This window comes from Trichomycterus rosablanca, chromosome 12 (genome assembly GCF_030014385.1).
Source record: "Trichomycterus rosablanca isolate fTriRos1 chromosome 12, fTriRos1.hap1, whole genome shotgun sequence".
In the NCBI taxonomy this organism is placed as follows: Eukaryota; Metazoa; Chordata; class Actinopteri; order Siluriformes; family Trichomycteridae; genus Trichomycterus; species Trichomycterus rosablanca.
In genome coordinates this window covers 14,170,129-14,194,531 of record NC_085999.1, presented here as the reverse complement: position 1 = coordinate 14,194,531, position 24,403 = coordinate 14,170,129, and the positions used below count along the sequence as shown (strand labels likewise).

At 40.8% G+C, this 24,403-nt stretch overlaps 1 protein-coding gene across 1 annotated transcript; it reads left to right on the top strand.

Annotated features, from left to right (window-relative positions):
* Positions 1-14,032: 14,032 nt before the first annotated feature.
* On the top strand, positions 14,033-18,168 carry abhd13 (abhydrolase domain containing 13). The gene is made up of 2 exons (XM_063006201.1): positions 14,033-14,087; positions 16,752-18,168. Exon 2 carries the CDS (start codon positions 16,802-16,804, stop codon positions 17,813-17,815), a length of 1,014 nt encoding a protein of 337 aa, XP_062862271.1. The 5' UTR covers positions 14,033-14,087; positions 16,752-16,801; the 3' UTR covers positions 17,816-18,168.
* Positions 18,169-24,403: the final 6,235 nt, after the last annotated feature.

Below are 24,403 nucleotides of genomic sequence, written 5' to 3'. Positions count from 1 at the left end.
TTATTTTTTTTAAAGATTATTTTAAAGCCAAACACCCTCTGCAACTAAACCATTGGAAGGATGTTAGAATAAATAATATAAAAAGAGTTCTAAAAACAATTATAAATGAATATATATATATACAGTGTATCACAAAAGTGAGTACACCCCTCACATTTCTGCAGATATTTAAGTATATCTTTTCATGGGACAACACTGACAAAATGACACTTTGACACAATGAAAAGTAGTCTGTGTGCAGCTTATATAACAGTGTAAATTTATTCTTCCCTCAAAATAACTCAATATACAGCCATTAATGTCTAAACCACCGGCAACAAAAGTGAGTACAACCCTAAGAGACTACACCCCTAAATGTCCAAATTGAGCACTGCTTGTCATTTTCCCTCCAAAATGTCATGTGATTTGTTAGTGTTACTAGGTCTCAGGTGTGCATAGGGAGCAGGTGTGTAGTACAGCTCTCACACTCTCTCATACTGGTCACCGAAAGTTCTAACATGGCACCTCATGGCAAAGAACTCTCTGAGGATCTTAAAAGACGAATTGTTGCGCTACATGAAGATGGCCAAGGCTACAAGAAGATTGCCAACACCCTGAAACTGAGCTACAGCACAGTGGCCAAGATCATCCAGCGTTTTAAAAGAGCAGGGTCCACTCAGAACAGACCTCGCGTTGGTCGTCCAAAGAAGCTGAGTGCACGTGCTCAGCGTCACATCCAACTGCTGTCTTTGAAAGATAGGCGCAGGAGTGCTGTCAGCATTGCTGCAGAGATTGAAAAGGTGGGGGGTCAGCCTGTCAGTGCTCAGACCATACACCGCACACTACATCAAATTGGTCTGCATGGCTGTCACCCCAGAAGGAAGCCTCTTCTGAAGTCTCTACACAAGAAAGCCCGCAAACAGTTTGCTGAAGACATGTCAACAAAGGACATGGATTACTGGAACCATGTCCTATGGTCTGATGAGACCAAGATTAATTTGTTTGGTTCCGATGGTCTCAAGCATGTGTGGTGGCAATCAGGTGAGGAGTACAAAGATAAGTGTGTCATGCCTACAGTCAAGCATGGTGGTGGGAATGCCATGGTCTGGGGCTGCATGAGTGCAGCAGGTGTTGGGGAGTTACATTTCATTGAGGGACACATGAACTCCAATATGTACTGTGAAATACTGAAGCAGAGCATGATCCCCTCCCTCCGGAAACTGGGTCGCAGGGCAGTGTTCCTGCATGATAATGACCCCAAACACACCTCTAAGACGACCACTGCTTTATTGAAGAGGCTGAGGGTAAAGGTGATGGACTGGCCAAGCATGTCTCCAGACCTAAACCCAATAGAACATCTTTGGGGCATCCTCAAGCGGAAGGTGGAGGAGCGCAAAGTCTCTAATATCCGCCAGCTCCGTGATGTCGTCATGGAGGAGTGGAAAAGCATTCCAGTGGCAACCTGTGAAGCTCTGGTAAACTCCATGCCCAGGAGAGTTAAGGCAGTTCTGGGAAATAATGGTGGCCACACAAAATATTGACACTTTAGGAACTTTCACTAAGGGGTGTACTCACTTTTGTTGCCGGTGGTTTAGACATTAATGGCTGTATATTGAGTTATTTTGAGGGAAGAATAAATTTACACTGTTATATAAGCTGCACACAGGCTACTTTTCATTGTGTCAAAGTGTCATTTTGTCAGTGTTGTCCCATGAAAAGATATACTTAAATATCTGCAGAAATGTGAGGGGTGTACTCACTTTTGTGATACACTGTATATATATATATATATATATATATATATATATATATATATATATACATATATATACACTGATCAGCCATAACATTAAAACCACCTCCTTGTTACTACACTCACTGTCCATTTTATCAGCTCCACTTACCATATAGAAGCACTTTGTAGTTCTACAATTACTGACTGTTGTCCATCTATTTCTCTACATATTTTTTAGCCCCCTTTCACCCTGTTCTTCAATGGTCAGGACCCCTACAGGACCACCACAGAGCAGGTATTATTTAGGTGGTGGATCATTCTGAGCACTGCAGTGACACTGACATGGTGGTGGTGTGTTAGTGTGTGTTGTGCTGCGCTGCTGGAGTTTTTTTAATACCGTGTCCACTCTATTAGACACTCCTACCTAGTTGGTCCACCTTGTAGATGTAAAGTCTGAGACGATCGCTCATCTATTGCTGCTGTTTGATCAGTGGCCACAGGACACTGCCCACGGGGCTCTGCAGGCTGGATATTTTTGGTTGGTGGACTATTCTCAGTCCAGCAGTGACAGTGAGGTGTTTAAAAACTCCATCAGCATTGCTGTATCTGATCCACTCATACCAGCACAACACACACTAACACACCACCACCATGTCAGTGTCACTGCAGTGCTGATAATGATCCACCACCCAAATAATACCTGCACTGTAGTGGTCATGGGAGAGTCCTGACCATTGAAGAACAGCATGAAAGGGGGCTAACAAAGCATCCAGAGAAACAGATGGACTACAGTCAGTAATTGTAGAACTACAAAGTGCTTCTATATGGTAAGTGGAGCTGATAAAATGAACAGCGAGTGTAGAAACAAGGAGGTGTTTTTAATGTTATGGTTGATCGGTGTATAATAAATAGAGTTATATATATTCTATTCTATATAGAATTATGTATTATAAGTAGTGTCTGTGCTGCACAGAATTAGGGTACAGAGGACCTGGGTTTCAACCTTTCCTCTATGTATAATTTAAGCTCTCTCTAAATAAGCATTATTTTACAGCCTTTCCCTCCTCTAAATATGTGTGAGGTGTCCTATCCAGGGTGCATTCCTGCCCTGTAACCAGTTTTATTCTGTTGCTACTGGGTCCACCTGGATCCATCTTGACCGGGATGAAACGGTTATTAAGGATGAAGGAATCCCGAGGGTCAGCCTCACAGGAAGATGTAAAAGTGGCTGGATTATTACATAAAAAGAGATCAAAGTAAAAGCTAGGTGTATTGGGTTCATCGGGTGGTTCTGTGGGGCTCGGCTTTTGTTCAGCAAAAACTCGCCTAATGAATCATTAAAAGAGTCCACAAAAATAGCCCTCTAGAGGTCTTATTAACATACTTATAACACTGCGCTCTCTTCTGAGACCACCTGCTCTGGCAGAATGAAAAAGAGGAAGCATAAGAAAGAAGGAATTATTCACCCGTTCTTCTCCCCCAAACAAACAGACTGCAGACAAACACTAATCCACAAATAAACAGCTCCATCTGGACCTGGAAGGGAAAAGAGGGGATGGCAGGAGAGAGAGCGAAAATACAGACGAGACCCTGGACCGATCCTAGGAAGGGAAGCCATAGCTGATAAATGACAATAGTAATGCATACTCAATAATACGTGTGAAAGATTATTTTTATTTGAATTCCCTATGCTCTAATGTCAGGTTAGGTTGAGTGTTTATTTAATACTCAGCAGCATAAGCACATAAATCCAAACTAATGAACCTACGCTGGGATGTACACCCTTTTACATCGCTCATCCATGCTTTGAACGTCAGGACGATATTACATAAACGATGACAGGTCTGCAATGGTATCCTATAGGCTATAAATGTGATTCAGTCCAATCCCACTTTAAATGAGGCAGTATTTTCTGTTAATGTCTATATGTTATTTCCCACTATGTCAGCAAACCAGATCCCTAAGTCAGTCCCTCCAGGAATTTGCGATTGCCTGATTCATGTAAATTTAATGCAATATTTGCCACACTGTTTGGTTTCCAGCTGAAAATGATTAATCACTACCAATATTTTTTTGCCTTTCTAATGATACTACTTTTAATGATGTCAGTAGCCTGCCCCCTTTAGTAAAACTCTAAACACTTCTAACATTTGGCTACATTATTCAGAATCATTCAATCATATCATACAGTGATTGAATATCAAACTACTGTATTAACTTAAGCAAGGAACTTGAGACGGTTGTTAGGTAGCACTGTCACTTCACAGCAAGAAGGTCCGGGTGTCGATTTCCAGGTTGAGAGGTGTCCGCGTTGGTGTCCTCTAGGAGCTCCGGTTTCCTCCCACAGTCCAAAGACGTGCAGTCAGGTTAATTGGAGATACTCAAATTGTCCTTAGATGTGTGTGTGTGTCTGCCCTGCGATGGACTGGCATCCTGTCCAGGGTGTTTCTGTGTGCCTTGCGCCCATTAAGAGCTGGGATAGGCTCCAGCTGTGGATTACAAGATGTAACGTAAAGCCACCACAAGGGGGCATTCGTGTAGAAGTCCATTTCGTGTTTATGCACCTGTTAAAACTATATTTAAAATATATTACATATGCCGCTCAGGTGACGCAGAGGTAAAACACGCTAGCACACCAGAGCTGGGATTTCGAATACATCGTATCGACCCATAGCTGCTGTCATTTAATAGATAGTCAGCCAACTCCTGGCTATTAAACTTACAACCAGAGAAGAAATAACAGTAAATTTAACAAAAATCAGCTGCAAAATACACAATCACAAAGGCAGTGAAATCCTGGAGGGACTGATTATTCATGTCACTTTAATTGCAGGTAGCCAAATTGGTTGTGATTTTCTTGTAACTCTTGTTTTAACATGTTATATGTGTGTGTGGGTTCAGTTACTGTGCCTCAGTGACTTACATGAATGAATGTAATAAAAGCCTGCTAATATTTCTTAGTACCACCAGACTTAAAGAAGTACTTTCTGCTTGCACTTATACAGCACACGTTCATTTTCGACTGTGTAAGTCATGCCCCATACATCAGCTTCACCTAGCAAGCAGAAATACTTTCTCTCTCTCTCTCTTTCTCTCTTTCTCTCTATGATCTATCTCTCTATCCTGTGGACCTATGCAGCCCTGAACCTCAGTCATTTTTCTGTTGTAAATATGTTACGAGAATGCTGAACTATGTGTGTTTCTATTTCATTTGGAAATGTTCTTGCATTCTGAGTTCGTGTTCTTTTTTTTATTCCTTTTTTTTGTATTTTGTAACTGTCTGATTTTGATTTGTTTTGGCTGATATCTATTCTGGTGGTGTGGTTTAACCATAAGGACTATCCTAACAATCACAACCTTAGCACCTGAAGGCTGTGATTAAAAAAATAAATAAAACACATAAAAAAAGAAAGAAACAAAAAAATATATATAAAAAAAGGTTTTAAAAAGTTACCAGGCATATAGAGGTTAAAGGCATATAGAGATACATTAAGACTATTATTATTTAAAAATTATTATTATATTACTGGTATATTGTAATATTATAGATGATTTAGTTCAGTAACTTCTTTAATTTTTTTACAAACTTTGAGAAATTATTTATAAAGAAAACACTCAGAATTCATGATCTTTTCAAAGGTATGAAAACTACTACTAAAATAATTACAAATGTGTTCTAATGAAAATAAACACAAAGATGTAATGCTCGTGTGTGTGTCTACTCTTTTGTGGTTGTGAAGGGGTTTTAATTACATATTCAATTACATTACATATATTTAACTTACAAATGAACGGCTCTATAACACTATAAAATCTTTAAATAAATTGTAAGGCAGCCCCATTCAAGCTCATTTGAGTGGAGCAGATTTTTCCATCCTGACCTTTGAAATACACTATATGGACGAAAGTATTGGGACACTTCTGTTAATATTCAAGTGTGTTTCATGTGTTTCAGCCACAACAACTGCTAACAGGTGTAATCAATCCATTATATAATAGAAATTGTGTGCTTCCAACTAGGGCTGGGCGGTATATCGCAAATATCGATATATTCAATATTACTTTTTACACGATACTGAAAATGACCATATTCGTTATATTGAGTATGCCTAGGATACACAGGTTACCATTTGAGAACTTTTAAAACAGAGCACAAAAGTGCTGTGAGCACACTCTCTTTCACGCATGAGTGACAAAAACAAGTCAGAAACGACTCTTTTCAAAGATTTATTCATTTTGCTCACTCTATTTCATTACGGTGTTGTGCATAAACAACTCCTTGAATCAGTGCTCATGTGTTTCAGTGAATCAATCATGGTTCAGGCCTTGAAAAACAACTGTATAAACCAATCAGAGCTTCCAAATTCAGTTTCTGGGTGGAATTTTAGTTGTTCCTCTAATCCAAAGAAATATATGCTCTCTTTTTTTTTCTCCAATGTGCGTCATTCTGATGGGCTTTGTAATAAAAAAAACTCTCTCTTTATTAGTGTAGAGGTATAAGTGACAGCTTAGTTAACGAATGAACAGTTTCAGCTTTTAACCGCGAAAGCCGAGAGAATAAATTATCCATTGGATATGGATATACAGTGTATCACAAAAGTGAGTACACCCCTCACATTTCTGCAAATATTTTATTATATCTTTTCATGGGACAACACTATAGACATGAAACTTGGATATAAGTTAGAGTAGTCAGTGTACAACTTGTATAGCAGTGTAGATTTACTGTCTTCTGATAATAACTCAACACACAGCCATTAATGTCTAAATTACTGGCAACATAAGTGAGTACACCCCACAGTGAACATGTCCAAATTGTGCCCAAAGTGTCAATATTTTGTGTGACCACCATTATTATCCAGCACTGCCTTAACCCTCCTGGGCATGGAATTCACCAGAGCTGCACAGGTTGCTACTGGAATCCTCTTCCACTCCTCCATGATGACATCACGGAGCTGGTGGATGTTAGACACCTTGAACTGCTCCACCTTCCACTTGAGGATGCGCCACAGGTGCTCAATTGGGTTTAGTCCATCACCTTTACCTTCAGCTTCCTCAGCAAGGCAGTTGTCATCTTGGAGGTTGTGTTTGGGGTCGGTATCCTGTTGGAAAACTGCCATGAGGCCCAGTTTTCGAAGGGAGGGGATCATGCTCTGTTTCAGAATGTCACAGTACATGTTGGAATTCATGTTTCCCTCAATGAACTGCAGCTCCCCAGTGCCAGCAACACTCATGCAGCCCAAGACCATGATGCTACCACCACCATGCTTGACTGTAGGCAAGATACAGTTGTCTTGGTACTTCTCACCAGGGCGCCGCCACACATGCTGGACACCATCTGAGCCAAACAAGTTTATCTTGGTCTCGTCAGACCACAGGGCATTCCAGTAATCCATGTTCTTGGACTGCTTGTCTTCAGCAAACTGTTTGCGGGCTTTCTTGTGCGTCAGCTTCCTTCTGGGATGACGACCATGCAGACCGAGTTGATGCAGTGTGCGGCGTATGGTCTGAGCACTGACAGGCTGACCTCCCACGTCTTCAACCTCTGCAGCAATGCTGGCAGCACTCATGTGTCTATTTTTTAAAGCCAACCCCTGGATATGACGCCGAACACGTGGACTCGACTTCTTTGGTCGACCCTGGCGAAGCCTGTTCCGAGTGGAACCTGTCCTGGAAAACCGCTGTATGACCTTGGCCACCATGCTGTAGCTCAGTTTCAGGGTGTTAGCAATCTTCTTATAGCCCAGGCCATCTTTGTGGAGAGCAACAATTCTATTTCTCACATCCTCAGAGAGTTCTTTGCCATGAGGTGCCATGTTGAATATCCAGTGGCCAGTATGAGAGAATTGTACCCAAAACACCAAATTTAACAGCCCTGCTCCCCATTTACACCTGGGACCTTGACACATGACACCAGGGAGGGACAACGACACATTTGGGCACAATTTGGACATGTTCACTGTGGGGTGTACTCACTTATGTTGCCAGCTATTTAGACATTAATGGCTGTGTGTTGAGTTATTTTCAGAAGACAGTAAATCTACACTGCTATACAAGCTGTACACTGACTACTCTAAGTTATATCCAAGTTTCATGTCTATAGTGTTGTCCCATGAAAAGATATAATGAAATATTTGCAGAAATGTGAGGGGTGTACTTACTTTTGTGATACACTGTATATACTTTGAAAATATTCTGGAAACATGAAGGAAAACATTTACAAAAAAGTGGATTATATACCTAATGGAACAACACACGGATATAGATTTGGTCCTAATTTGAAGAAGAGAAGCTCAGATAAGCAGCAGTTATGATTTTTGCTGCTGTGTGGTTGATCTGGGTCGTGGAGCTGCTGTTTATCGTGCGATTTTATTTTGAATGAGAGCAAAGCATTATCAATTATTGAACTTTTTCAGTTTTTTTTTATGCTCATTTATTTAAAGTATAATGGCAGTGTCCTGCCACTGTGCTTTGTTAAGTTTACATTATTGTATCGTATATCGTGACTTCTCAAAAGCATATCGAGTTTTTTTAGCCATATCGCCCAGCCCTACTTCCAACTTTGCAGCAACAGTTTAGTGAAGGCCCTTTCCTGTTCCAGTGTGACTATGCCCCTGTGCACAAAGATACGAAAGCTTGGTGGCCTGCACAGAGCCCTGACCTCAGCCCCACTGAACAGCTTCGGAATGAACTGGAACATTAATCGAGCCTTTCCTGACCAACATCAGTGGCCAGCCATACAAATGCTCGTTTAACTAAATGGGCACAAATTCCAACAGACATACTTCAAGTCTTCTTCTGTGAAGCCGTGGCTTCTTCAGAAGAGTGGCTGTTGTTATAGCTATTTTAATAGCATTTGTTTTTGAAATGAGAAACCAACAAGCTATTGGTCAGGTGTCCAAATACTTTTGGCCATATAGAGTATATTCAGGGCTAGAATAAATGTCCAGATAACAGTAATCAAGAAACTGTTTTGACACCTTTAACCTTCAAGTATACAAGTGCATGCACATTATACAAAACTAATATTATTACCAACTGAAAAGTGTCTGAACTGTATTAGCAAAATGTATGCAAACATTTTACCCGCTAACATTCACTATATCTCTTTATAAGGTAACTTTTTTAATCTCTAATTAATATTTGTATCAAAGACTCTAGCGCACATCATTTTTAGAACCTTACAGTTTATTAACTATTTCCTATTGGTTTATAAATCTATAGAAACAACCAGAAGACAAAACATATGAAACAAGGATACCATCTGGACACAGGCATGGTGACTTGGTAGGTAGCACTGTTGCCTCACAGCAAGAAAGTACTGGGTTTGATTCCCAGGTGACACGGTCCGTGTCCTTTTTGTGTGGAGTTTGCATGTTCTCCACATGTCTGTGTGGGTTTCCTCCAGGTGCTCCGGTTTCCTCCCATAGTCCAAGACATGCAGTCAGATTAATTGGAGACTGCGACCCTTAATAGGATAAAGCGGTGATAGAAACAGCATCATCATAAATTGATAGATACTTTAAAATAATTTCTTAGAAATCTTTGACTCATGCTAATGTGTTCACATCCTATCTTCATTAAAACCCATTATAGAAAAATAATATTTGATGTAATGCTATAGGTTTATTCATTTGGATTTTAAATGACAGCTATTTTAAAGGCTAAATACTTTTTTATAATATTATAATTGTATTTGCATAAAAATAAAAGTGGTCTAAATATTAATAAATGCAAGAATAATATTAATAATTAAAACATTTACCATAATGGATGACACATTGAACAACAAAATTAAAAGGAAACCTACACATCCAGCATTAATTTAGCCAATAAATTGTCATTTGTTTTATAGAGGATATCATATTAAGATATCAAACATTATGGACTGGCTTTTTGTTTGACTATGTTTAATTTGTGAAATAATGGATAAAAATGTCCATGAAAGTAGGAAAACTTTACTGAAGGTGAGGCTCTGACAACATTCTCCACTAGACGCTGAGAGCAAATACACCATAGTAACTGTAAAAAAAAAGCATTATCAACAACAGGGCCAGTTTTGGATTATCCTGTAAAGTAATAATAACTGCTTTAATATTGTTTTACAGTTGGGTTTTAAATATAGTGCTTGTATTAACTGTGTTTCAATTTGAGCAGTCAATGGTCAACTTGCTCCACTCACACAGCCCGCTTTAGTGCGCTTGGTCCCTGGTCATAAAATGTAACCAAATCTAGAATGGGTTACTTGGCAATGGAAACAACCACTGTGGGATCAGGGATTTAAAAATGTACTCTACCCAATAGTACCACACAGTGGAAATTCTGCAGTATGCTTACATGGTGCAGTCAGCCTGACATACCTGGATGTGGGTCATTGCACATGTAAAATACAACCCCCCTAGAAAGTTTGTAACCATTTAAATGATTTTATTCGATAATAATGAATACCAATTTAAAACAATGACAAATGCAGGAATGAAAAGTGTAAAGGTAGAATTTTCAGGAGATCGAATTTGGTGAATCCTGTGTGATGTTTCTTTGCTGACCTGATGAAGTTCTGATCTACACCATTACACTAGACACACACACAAAGAGGTGCTGACAGCTCTTTAGTTATTGAGAAAATGCTAAAGTAATTATACAAGTGAATTTAGGGGTGTTGTGAGAAATTAGCAAATTAGAGACAGACAAGTCTTGATTAACCAATATTTCAATCTTACAACAATAAGCACAATTTTATGAACAATAATAATGTATTTAATGTGTATATTTCAATTACATGTATGGCATTTAACAAATGCATAGTCTAGATCAATAGTCTATTATCTTAACTGCTAATCTAGCACTGCATTGATAGCAATGCCAATTAAATACTGGCATGTATCCAGTTTTAGGAAGTTTCTATTTGTATTTTAGATATATAGATCGATCGATAGATAGATAGACAGACAGACCGACAGATGGCAGGCATACAGACAGATATATAGATATATACGTAGATGGATGGATGGAAAGATAGATAGATGGCCGACAGACAGCCAGACAGACTCCAATTAACCTGACTGCATGTCTTTGTACTTGTGGAAAGAAAACCAAGGCACCAGGAGGAAACCCATGCAGACACAGGAGAACATGCAGACTCCATACAGAACAGACTGAAATCAAACCCAGGCCCTTCTTGCTGTGAGGTGGCAGTGCTACCCACCGCACCACCTGTGACTGTAAATGAAAATTATTTAATTAGAATCCAGTTTACTGGACACCCAGACATGTACAGAGGTGAATGCCATTACAGTCTCACCTCCCTCATACTTTCATGGGTACCCTTGTGCAACTGAAAAGGGACAAAAGCACGCTAGATACTGCACAAATAGTACTTGGTTTGGGTGCATATGGTAAAACAAACAACAAGCATTTTATCTCACATGTTTCTTGGTAGGTGGGAGTACAGTAAACTGGATTCTAATTAAATAATTTTCATTCACAGTCACAGGTGGTGCGGTGGGTAGCACTGCCAACTCACAGCAAGAAGGGCCTGGGTTTGATTTCAGTCTGTTCTGTATGGAGTCTGCATGTTCTCCCTGTGTCTGCATGGGTTTTCTTTCCACAAGTACAAAGAAATGCAGTCAGGTTAATTGGAGTCTGGCTGGCTGGCTGTCGGCCATCTATCTATCTATCCATCCATCCATCTATATATCTGTCTGTATGTCTGCCATCTGTCTGTGTGTCTGTCTGTCTATTACCTTGTAGATGTAAAGTCAGAGATGATCGCTCATCTATTGCTGCTGTTTGAGTTGGGTATCTGCTAGAACTTCATGGGTGGTCACAGGACGCTGCCCACGGGGGGCTGTTGGCTGGATAAATGTTTTTCCCACCTACCAAGAAACGTGAGATAAAATGCTCGTTGTTTATTTTACCATATGCACCAAAACCAAGTACTATTTGTGCCGTATCTAGCGTGCTTTTGTCCTTTTTCAGTTGCACAAAAGTACCTGTGAAAGTAAGAACTTTATTAACTTTTTTATTGTGTGAGTTTTAATAAGAATAGGCTTTCTTTGTGCAAGGAAGTGAAGTCATGTTGCTACATTGTATTTAATCCATACTGATTGTATCATATTGGATTGTTTTTAGTACATAAAATCGCTTAAATCTAACATTAGCTGTGTAATGTATTTCTTTTTTGTCTAACTCAAACAAACGAGCCAGTAGTCGGACTGATCGGTCTTGTTATAACTAGTTTTGCTTAGTCAGGGTTTAATTCACAAATACAATGAGAAAATGGTATAATATTGTACTTTCATTTATACAGCCATGTAACATGCAATAATTTGTATCTCTCCACAAGATTTGGTCTAATCCTTCAAAATATGAGCCTTTTATTTTCAAAAATAAATAAAAAACATACAAATAAGCCATTTCACCTTACCAACAAATAATAAAGCCAATCCCTGCATTGAGACATAGTACATTTGTATCAAGTGCTCAAACTAGTAATGTTTACTAGTAATGAATACTAGTGCTGTTAATAACTAAGTGCTGTTTTTAGTAATGTCAAAATATGTACAGTTGATACTGTTTTTATCATCCTGATTAAAATTAACACAAATATAATATAAAAACACTGAAAAAAGCGGATCTTTACAATTTCTCAGAAGCCCGAGCTGTAACACAAGTTTAAAAGTGAAACAGTGAGGAAAACACAGCTAAACACAGATACATGTGGAGCTTTCAGAGTGAATCTGACTCTTTTCACACAAATGCAGATTCGTCTTATATGCATACTTTGATGGCGTATTACCGCACAGATACATGTGGAGCTTTAGTGAAATTCCAGATAACCAGCATTTGGTAATCAGACAGTTTTTGTTATGACTTGTCTGGTTAGTGATAGCTCAGAGCTTAAGGTTTTTTCTTTAGACTGGCCCTGTATTTAGGGGTCGCCACAGTGGATCACAGTGAATCACATACCAGATTTGGGACAGTTTACACCAGATGCCCTTCCTGATGCAACCCTGGCACATTTCTGTAAGTCGCTCTGGATTTCCTGATGCCCCGCAAGTCATATAAAATCTCCCGGAATCTAAAACGAGCGGCCAAGAGCGCACACACACACGCGCACGCAGGCGACACAGACTTTTTTCCCCATTGCGTATTAAATCTGTTATCTGATATAGATTCTAGCGCACTGTGTAGTGAACATAAATCAATTGTCTAATATACTGTCTAGTGCACTAAGGAGGGAACATAAATCTATGATCGAATATACAATCTAGTGCACTATGTAAGGAACACAAATCCATATCTAGTTATACTTTCTAGTGCACTATAGTGAACATGAATGCGTTATCTAATACACTATCTAGTGCACTATGTAGGGAACATAAATCTGTGATCTAATATACAATCTAGTGCACTGTGTAGGGAACATAAATCAATATCTAGTTATACTTTCTAGTGCACTATAGTGAACATGAATGCGTTATCTAATACACTATCTAGTGCACTATGTAGGGAACATAAATCTGTGATCTAATATACAATCTAGTGCACTGTGTAGGGAACATAAACCAATTGTCTAATTTACTATCTAGTGCACTACATAGGGAACATAAACTCAGATCTAAAATACCATCTAGTGCACTATGTAGGGAACATAAATCCGTTATCTGATGTATAATTTAGTGCACTATGTAGGGAACCTACAGTATATCCGTTAACTAATACGCTACCTAAAGCATTATGTAAGAAACATAAGTCTATTATCTAGTACACTATCTAGTGCACTAAGGAACATAAATTATTTTCTAATACACAATCTAGTGCACTATGTAGGGAACATAAATCTATTATCTTTCACACTATCTAATGCACTATGTAGTACACTTTAATGTGTTTGTGACGCGAACAGTTAGCTAAGTAGTTCAGTTAGCAACTCCTAAAAGTTCTGTTATCATCCATATGCTTTGGTGTGTGCGATGGAGGGGGGGGGGGGGGGGGGGGTATAGGGTTTATTGGGGCCGAGGGTACCTCCCTGAAATTAGCTTTTGCAACTTGGGATGTCTGTGATGGCATTCACCTCTGTACACAATGTCTGGGTGTCTGGCTGTCTGGCTATTCCCAGTCAATTAACCACGAATCAGGGCTGTTTGTAAAAGGCCAACACTGTAGTGCCAACCATTTGCCAGTATGAAAACTATGGTGGGCAGACTTGGATTTTTTCGCTTGGATTGAACTGATTATGCGATTTTAAAGTAATGCGGATAGATTCTAACAGGAACTACAGTTTCCGGCCGGGCTGATAAAACAGTAACACGAGGGAAGCGGTTTGGCTAGTTAGCTAGCCAGTAGCAGAGGCAGTCCGGTATGGAGAAAGGTGAGTATTAAGCTTCTAATATAATAATTATATTCTGTTGTTTTGAATATAAGCGGTTAAATAATGTATAAAATATGAATATATTTACATGTGTTGTTATAGCTGTTCTTGTTTGTGAACTTGTCCGTGTTTGTAAACGCTAACACTGGCGTGGCTAACAGTTTAGCAAACCAGCACGTTTAGCTCTGCAGTAATATAGCAACCAGCAAATCTCAACTGACTGTATTTAAACAGCTGGGAGTTAGTAAGTAGGTTAGCTAGCTTCATAGCTAACGGTATAAAAGTGTTATGTAGCTCTGTCTTGCTTTTGCCTAATAGCGTCAGTATTCCGTGTGAACCGACCCCGACATATCCAGCATTTAGCACAGATACAGTATTTACTCGTAGCTGTCAGCCCTGAGTCATTTGTTCTAGGTTCAGGTGGTTCTAATTCATGTCAAAGCTTCTAGTTGGTTATGGATTGCTAGCAGGTTGGTAAGCAGTTGCTGGGTGTACACAATCTGTTGCTATGCACCATTTTGCAGCAACACCTACCCATCCATCAGTGGAATGGGAACCACCACTGACCATCATTTAAGTGATGGACCATTCCAAGCACAGCAGCGGATCTCATCGTGTTGTGCTGGTTCATGTACACCGATCAGCCATAACATTAAAACCACCTCCTTCTGTCTAGACACATTGTCCATTTTATCACCTCCACTCACCATATAGTTCTACAATTACTGACTGTAGTCCATCTGTTTCTCTGCATGCTTTGTTAGCCCCCTTTCATGCTGTTCTTCAATGGTCAGGACTCTCCCAGGATCACTACAGAGCAGGTATTATTTGGGTGGTGGGTCATTCTCAGTTCTGCAGTGACACTGACATGGTGGTGGTGGTGTGTTAGTGTGTGTTGTGCTGGTATGAGTGGATCAGACACAGCAGCGCTGCTGGAGTGTCCACTGACTGCCCACTCTATTAAACACTCCTATCTAGTTGGTGCACCTTGTAGATGTAAGGTCAAGAGACGACCGCTCATCTATTGCTGCTGTTTGAGTTGGTCATCTTCTAGACCTTCATCATTGGTCACAGGACGCTGCCCACGGGGTTGGCTGGATATTTTTGGTTGGTGGAATATTCTCAGTCCAGCAGGGACAGTGAAGTGTTTAAAAATTCCAGCAGCATTTCTGTGTCTTATCCACTTACACCAGCACAACACACACTAACACACCACCACCATGTCAGTGTCACTGCAGTGCTGACAACGATCCACCATCTAAATAATACCTACTCTGTAGTGGTCCTGTGGGGGTCCTGACCATTGAAGAACAGAGTAAAGGAGGTTAAAAAAGTATGTAGAGAAACAGATGGACTACAGTCAGTAACTGTAGAGCTACAAAGTGCTTCTGTATGATAAGTGGAGCTGATAAATAGACAGTGTGTGTAGAAACAAGGAGGTGGTTTTAGTGTTATGGCTGATCGGTGTAAACTGTAGGAGTAATAAATCAACAATTCTGTAAATAGGCTTTAATAAAGTTTTAGGGAATAACGACTTTACAATGCAATCACTGACTCAGTGGTGCTATACCATAATGCACATGTGTGTACAGAGGCTGGGTTTCAAAAATTGACTTTATTCCGCCTCCCTGACCTTACACACTTATTGCATCAACAAAGATACATGACACGATTACTGGGAAGACCTGAACGTTCATGAAAAAAGCATAACTTTACAATAGACATCCAAAAAGACAAAGATAAATGTATATATTGCCAAATTTAGCATGTCTGTTTCCAAAATTCATTTATTAAAATATTTCAGCATTGCTCCCCAAGTGTGTTACTAATATCTAGCTTTTGTTAGTGTTGGTATTGGGAGACTGTGTCCAACTCAGCTACACTGTGGTGCTTTAAATCATCCTAGCAACCCACATGCTACAAAAACACACTAGTACCAGCCTTACAAACACACTACCATAATTGTTGCTGTTGATAGATATAGATAGATATACTTTATTTGTCATATATACATATACGGATGTACAGTACAATGAAACTCTTTTTTGTTTGGAAGCTGGGGTCAGAGCGCAGGGTCAGCCATCGTACGGTGCCCCTGGAGCTGACAGGGTTGAGGGCCTTGCTCAAGGAGCCAACAGTGGCTGCATAGCAGAGCCTGGATTTGAACCGCATTGATCCGGATTGATCTTCCGGTTGATAGCCCAAAGCTCTACCCACTAGGCTACTACTATCCCTTACCACTGTTGTAAACAGGAAAAACTTGAATACAATTAAATAACTGATCCATATTTTCACCTCAGTATCCAAAACAGTTGTCTGATTTACTGTTGCCTCACAGCAAGAAGGTTCTGGGTTCGATTCTGTGTGGAGTTTTCATGTTTTCCCCGTGTCTGCATGGGTTTCCTCCAGGAGTTCCGGGTTTCCTCTCACAGTCCAAAGACGTGCAAGTGAGGTGAATTGGAGACACAAAAATTGTCCATGACTGTGTTTGATATTAAACCTGTGAATTGATGAATCTTGTGTAACGAGTAACAACCGTTTCTGTCATTAATGTGACCAAAGTGTAAAACATGGCGTTAAAATCCTAATAAACAAATAAATAAATGTGTGTTTGGATATGATTGTACCTGTTTGTATTTAAAGTCATTGTGATTTTTCCCCCAGATTACCTGTAGAGTGAGATTGGAGCATTGCTGATTGTCAGGCTGATTGTCATGGAGAAGTCATGGAGGTTTTGGGGGCCACTGAAGCGATGCCTGCTGACCGTGGGTTCCTGGACTTGGGGTGTTTGTCGCATCTCGCTGCTGGCTCTTATCCTTACCTTCCACCTTTACGGAGGCTTTCTGCTTCTATGTCTCATCCTGGCATCTGTGGCTGGCATCTTGTACAAGTTTCAGGACGTGCTGCTTTACTTCCCTGACCAGCCTTCATCGTCCCGCCTTTATGTTCCCATGCCTACTGGAATTCCGCATGAAAATGTCTACATACGCACTAAAGACGGCGTCCGGCTTAACCTGATTTTGCTCCGCTATACGGGTGAAAATCCCGCCTTGGCTCCCACAATCCTGTATTTTCATGGCAACGCGGGAAATATCGGTCACCGTGTGCCGAACGCGCTGCTTATGCTTGTTAACCTGAAGGCTAACGTGGTTCTGGTAGACTACAGAGGTTATGGGAAAAGCGACGGAGAGCCAAGCGAGGAGGGCCTCTATCAGGACGCCGAGGCCACGCTGGACTACGTCATGTCTCGACCGGACCTCGACAAGACTAAGATCGTGCTGTTTGGCCGTTCGCTAGGGGGTGCGGTCGCCATCAGACTGGCCTCGGTCAACCCTCACCGCGTAGCAGCCATCATGGTTGAGAACACATTTTTGAGCATCCCACACATGGCTGCCACACTCTTTTCCTTTTTTCCCATGCGTTACCTGCCCCTCTGGTGCTATAAGAACAAATTCCTGTCCTACAGGTACATGGTGCTGTGCCGAATGCCCTCGCTTTTCATTTCGGGCCTGTCGGACCAGCTCATCCCTCCCGTCATGATGAAACAGCTCTACGAGCTGTCGCCATCGAGGACTAAACGCCTCGCCATCTTCCCAGAGGGGACGCACAACGATACCTGGCAGTGCCAGGGGTACTTTGCTGCTTTAGAGCAGTTCGTGAAGGATCTGCTAAAGAGTCATGAACAAGAGGAAGCATCCCAGGGTTCGGCTAGTGTCACTATCATCTAGAAATTGACCTGCTGTAGTAGAATGTACAATATTTTTTTTCCTTTCATCCTTTTCAACTCCATTTTCAGCACTTGGTTCTCTCTAAGTATACTAATACGGAATTATGGGTGAATTTTGAGTGAAAATGGGCTGCATTTTAAATTCTTGTTCAAATTAAGCTTCATTGAAATAGGACTGCATGAATTTATTGTCTTTTCAGCTCTATTTTTCCATGAACTCATCCTTCCCGACTGTACAGACTTTTTATACACCGTCTTTACCATCAGGATTATTCACAAATGAGATTTCGCACCATACTCCATCTGTATAATAAAGATCTTTGCTTTATAATGTAAGGCAAAGTGTTTAGTATTTTTGTCAGTATATTATTTTCCATTTTTCTACTTGATGCAGTGACTTGATAGTGGAATGTTAGTCTAAAACACCATCCAGAGAGCTAACTAATAAAAACATAACCGGCCCATGTGGGGCAAACGCGGGTAAGAAAACCAAGTATTCAACCACTTGTGTTTTTGTTGTTAAATATACTTCCAGTGCATATATCTGCTTAAAATTTAGACACACAATGTCCTCCAATTATTTTCTAACCTATTTTATTTATGCTTTTTCTCCCATTTTCTCCCAATTCAGCGTAGTCAATTTGTCTTCCGCTGCTGGGGGATCCCCGATTGCAGTCGAGGTGGGTATATTGCTGCTCACGCCTCGTCCGACCCCTGTGCAGCCCTTAGCGGAACCCTTTTTCACCCATGCATCCTGCACATGCGCCTCTCTATCTGCCAATCAGCGTCCTTACACAGCGTTTAAAGACCCCACCCGCAAAGTTCAGTCATTCAGAAGAAACGTGTCTGCTGCAGGCACTGCCAATTATGCCCGCTAGATGGTGCCCGAGGACTTCAGAATCTCGGCGCTGATGTTCTAGAGAAAAATCCTGTTGCGCCACCTGGGCGCCTGTCCTCCAATTATTTATTAATATTTTTTCCTACCCTGGATTTTCCCCATATTATCTCCTAATCTATTCATTTCCAATCCCTACTTGTGAATCTGTGGCCACTTTTTATCACCTGCCAGTGTTGGGTTCCCACACAGAGCTGTATTGCTAGCCTCAATGTGACTCAACACCCCACCAAGTACCTGGATCACATATTCACATGGCAGTGGGAAAACACCCTGTCCTTCCATCCCTCCCTCAAATAATTGTGCTTGTATGGGGGGCCAGCCAGGTTGGTGGCCCTGCTGGGATTCAAACCTGCTGTGCCAACCAAGCGTGCTTCATTTATGTTCAATAGAATTTAGTGACACTGACCAGGCCAGGCTGTTGTTCTTGCTGCTTTCAGGTCCTCCTGGCTTTTTTTCCACTTACAAACTATCAAAGCTCATTTACCTTCACCATAATTGCTATTAGTAGCAACATCTTTGATTATATACACTATATTGCCAAAAGTATTCACTCACCATCCAAATCATTGAATTCAGGTGTTCCAATCACTTCCATGGCCACAGGTGTATTAAACCAAGCACCTAGGCATGCAGACTGCTTCTACAATTATTAGTAGTTCAGTGAATTCCAGTGTGGTACCGTGATAGGATGCCACCTGTGCAACAAGTCCAGTCGTGAAATTTCCTCACTACTAAATATTCCACAGTCAACTGTCAGTGGTATTATAACAAAGTGGAAGCGATTGGGAACGACAGCAACTCAGCCACGAAGTGTTAGCCACGTAAAATGACAGAGCGGGGTCAGTGGATGCTGAGGCGCATAGTGCGCAGAGGTCGCCAACTTTCTGCAGAGTCAATCGCTACAGACCTCCAAACTTCATGTGGCCTTCGGATTAGCTCAAGAACAGTGTATAGAGAGCTTCATGGAATGGGTTTCCATGGCCGAGCAGCTGCATCCAACCTGTTCTGACCTCAACCTGATAGAACACCTTTGGGATGAATTAGAGACTGAGAGCCAGGCCTTCGTGTCCAACATCAGTGTCTGACCTCAAAAATGTGCTTCTGGAAGAATGGTCAAAGATTCCCATAAACACACTCCTAAACCTTGTGGAAAGCCTTCTCAGAAGAGTTGAAGCTGTTGGGCCGACATCATATTAAACCCTATGGATTAAGAATGGGACGTCGCTCAAGTTCATATGCGCGTGAAGGCAGACGAGCGAATACTTTTGGCAATATAGTGTAAACCAAACCAAGTGCTATTTGTATGAGAGACGTTTGTTTGTTTGTTTGTTTGCAGCGTTATTATCCAGAAATGAATTCATTATTTTCTGTTGGTGTGTACAGGTATATAATTAGAAGACATTGAGCAGATCTATGCACTGCAAATATATTTCCCAAAAACAAACTGGATGAAGTGCCTATGCATTGTTTGGACACCAGAGGTCCTAATGAACTTACCTCGTACACATTGTGTATAAGAAACCCTCTCCGCTCAGTCATGTAATCTGTTTTTACAGTAAGCTGGTTGTTTAGGAGCCGAGTGAACCTTAAATGTCATGTTCTCGCTCGGGGCTTTACTTACTAGGTAAATTTGCACCGTGCTTAGAAATCAGCATGAGGAATTTCCACATTACAACATTACATTGGGAGTTTCCACATTACGACTTTATTGATGTACAGGAACACTCACAAAGGCTGTGTCACAAATGGTGCCCTACAGCCTAGAAGTGTGTATGCAGTAAACAATGTCAGGGTGTAATTAATGTCTTTATTGGAGCACTCCTTAAACCTTAAATAGAATATAACCTCTTTTTTTGGTATTTCATTTAATAAATTTTAGTCGGTTCGGTTTCCTCTGCAGGAGACTCCGGTCGTGTCCGAGGAGGGTGCCTGTTTTACGCTCCCTCCGACGCGTGCGCAGTCCACGATCCCTTCTTTATTTGCCCACACTTTTCGGTGGGTTCACGCGTGAGGCCAGTATTTGCGCTCGTGGAGCCATGCTCTGATTTCCGGGCTCCTCCACTTCGCGCGTCGGGCTAATAACCAGGGTCCTTACACAGCATCGAAGACCCCACCCACTTTTCAGTCCGCTTTTTTCCCACCCTGCAGACTTTAATGGCCAATTTTGTCTGCTGCAGTCATTGCTAATTATGCCTGCTAGGGGGCACCCATCCAACCGGTAGCAGTTCAGAATTCCAGCATCTCCTGCTGTGCCACCTGGGTGCCCAAAACCCCCTTTTTAAACTAAAGAAATTGTTACAAATGTGCTGTTAGTTCGTTAGCAATCGTCTCTGCAAAAATCGACCATCAATCGAAAATGTGAACATGTTTGTTTTTCAATTTTGTACAGACCTCAAAGTCTTGTTTTTTATTTGTCGTTTTACTATATTTTACCTTACTGTAGTGAGTTATTACACCCCTGCTAGCCCATGCCACCCTCCTCTAAAATATGTTAATAGGTGATGTAAAAAACCCTGTTTTTTATTTCAAGATCAGGGGTTGTGTAGTACTTCTGCAGGTTTTCTTCTTGTATGTGGCATTATTGCCTGGATTTCTCCCACCTGCTTACTCAAGGGTGCCCATACTTTCGCGGGTAGATATCTACTTTTTAAAAAGGTTGGCTTTTTTAAATGCGCTTCAGTTGCCTGTATTGATATTCAGCTTTACAGCGCAAGCGACTGAATAATCACACTAACCTTATTCTGATGATTTACACTGAATGGTGTCAGCCAGGTTTATGTAGTCTGGACAATAGCCAAGTGTTCATCAGTAAGGGTGGACCGATATTTAGACTTAATTCTTTTCATGTGGGGAAAAGGTTGATTCACACAAGTAGGTTGATCCAAAAATGCTGTCAAATATGAGGCACATTCCAAAATTGTCCAGCCCTTGACTTCTGAATTTCTGTATGTAACTTGAGATCTGAATATTCTCTATCAGCTTCTTCCACATATGAACGAAACAGCCGTCTTTGCAGTGGTCTTGCCGAATCGGACCTTTTTTGGTTTCTTTGTGCTTTACCAACAGTGTAGGTTACAAAAAGAAAATGCAAAAATGGCGCAAACTGGCTCCTGATGAATGAAAACTTTCTATATTAACAGTGCTTTAGGCGGGCTGAGGCGTAGCTATGTTATCAAACAGCAAATTAACAAAACAGTGGCCACATTTCATGTCAATCACGTTGACCTGTTCGAATGAGGCGTGCTCGACTAGACGTATTGGGCACCCCTGTGCTTACTGATCAGGGTTAAAAATTACAATCCCTGATATCTTAAGTTCTGGTATTTTGGGATTCAGTCAAGTGTTGGTGAAAGCATTAAAGCATTACGCATGGTGCATATTCACTTCATCCAAAGGTTACCACAGATCATCTGGAGTAATACACATCTGTGGAGGATGTTTGCGTTGCTTTTGTTCTATCTACTTTTAAAATTGTCCTGACAGTGTTACACATACTGTGTTTTGATTCAGAGCACAGGTCTGTTCACTTATTGCGATATACTCTCTGGTGGTGATGTAAAAATGCTAACCGTCCACAGTGGAATCACTGTACTACAAATTCACATCGCAATGTGTTTGTATAAGGTCTTTCATGTGCATGATCGAAGGTTAATCGCTATTACATTGTTTCATCAACTCATTTGTAGAATAAATCATATTTTGCATAACAGCAGCTGTAATGGAAATGAAAGCAATGATTGTATAAAGATTTATATCTTGTTTTGTTTTACATAAACTTTGTTTTCACTGTATGCATTAAAAAGCACTTAAAGAATGACTGACTAAAAAGTTATTTTTTGACTCAAATGATTTACAGATATTCAGTTAATATAGAAGTAAAACCTTTATTGAATATTGTGGGTTTAAAATGAAGGTCAGTTTCCCTACAAAAAGTCTCCCTACAAAATAATGCTTAGTGAGAGCTAATACTCAGTGACAGTGTCTCATTTAAAATCTTCTTGCTGTTGGCTATATACACTGCCTGGCCAAAAAAGGACCGCCTTTAGCTTTGATTACGACACGCGTTCGCTGTGGCATCGTTTCCACAAGCTTCTGCAATGTCACAACATTTATTTCTGTCCAGAGTTGCATAAATATTTCCCCAAGATCTTGTATTGATGATGGGAGATTTGGACCACTGCGCAAAGTCTTCTCCAGCACATCCCAAAGATTCTCAATGGGGTTCAGGTCTGGACTCTGTGGTGGCCAATCCATGTGTGAAAATGATGTCTCATGCTCCCTGAACCACTCTTTCACAATTTGAGCCCGATGAATCCTGGCATTGTCATCTTGGAATATGCCCGTGCCATCAGGGAAGAAAAAATCCATTGATGGAATAACCTGGTGGTTCAGTATATTCAGGTAGTCAGCTGACCTTATTCTTTGGGCACATAACGTTGCTGAACCTAGACCTGACCAACTGCAGCAACCCCAGATCATAGCACTGCCCCCACAGGCTTGTACGGTAGGCACTAGGCATGATGGGTGCATCACTTCAGCCGCCTCTCTTCTTACCCTGATGCGCCCATCACTCTGGAACAGGGTAAATCTGGACTCATCAGACCACATGACCTTGCTCCCTAGCAAATTGAAGCCACTTTTGCTAGTTAGCCTCACTGACAAGTGGTTTTCTTAAGGCTACACAGCTGTTTAGTCCCAATCCCTTGAGTTCCCTTCGCATTGTGCGTGTGGAAATGCTCTTACTTTCACTATTAAACATTTCCCTGAGTTCTACTGTAGTTTTTCTACCATTTGATTTCACCAAACGTTTAAGTGATCGCCGATCACGATCATTCAAGATTTTTTTCCGACCACATTCCTTCCTCGAAGATGATGTTTCCCCCACTGTCCTTCCACTTTTTAATAATGCGCTGGACAGTTCTTAACCCGATTGTAGTAGTTTCAGCAATCTCCTTAGATGTTTTCTCTACTTGATGCATGCCAATAATTTGACCCTTCTGAAACAGATTAACATCTTTTCCACGACCACAGGATGTGTCTTTCGCCATGGTTGTTTAACAAATGAGAAGCTACTCACTGCATCAGTTAGGGTTAAATAACTTGTTGCCAGCTGAAACATAATCGCCCATGCAGTAATTATCCAATGGGAGGCTCTTACCTATTTGCTTAGTTAAATGCAGGTGGTGACCTTTTTTTTTTGGCCAGAAAGTGTATTTTTGGTATTATTGGAATTTACATTTACATTTTTGGCATTTAGCAGAAGCGACTTACAGTTGTTACAGTATATGGTATATTGAGCATTTGAGGCTTAAAGGCCTTGTTCAAGGGCAACAACCTGGCAGTGGTGGGGCTTGAACCAGCAACCTCTGATTACTAGTCCAGTATTTTCACCACTAGGCTACGGCTTGCCCCGAATAAGAATGTTGTTACTGCACAGTCTGGGTAGATACAGTAAGCTAATATGTAGAGGGTTTATACCCCCATAACCCCCATAATTAACCCTATCCTTAGTTTTAAGGCAACATAGGACATATTAACCTCCACATTTTACAAAATCTTGTAAAATGCCCTACAGAAGAGTGGAAGATGCAAAAACTATAGCTGCAAAAGAGGGACCAACTCCACCCTGTTATTAATTCATATGGATTTAGAATGGGATAAAAGCTCCTCTAGGTGTAGCATGTAGGTGTG

Excerpts from the sequence above, each read along its gene's own strand:
- abhd13 (XM_063006201.1), top strand. The coding sequence starts at position 16,802 with ATGGAGAAGTCATGGAGGTTTTGGGGGCCACTGAAGCGATGCCTGCTG.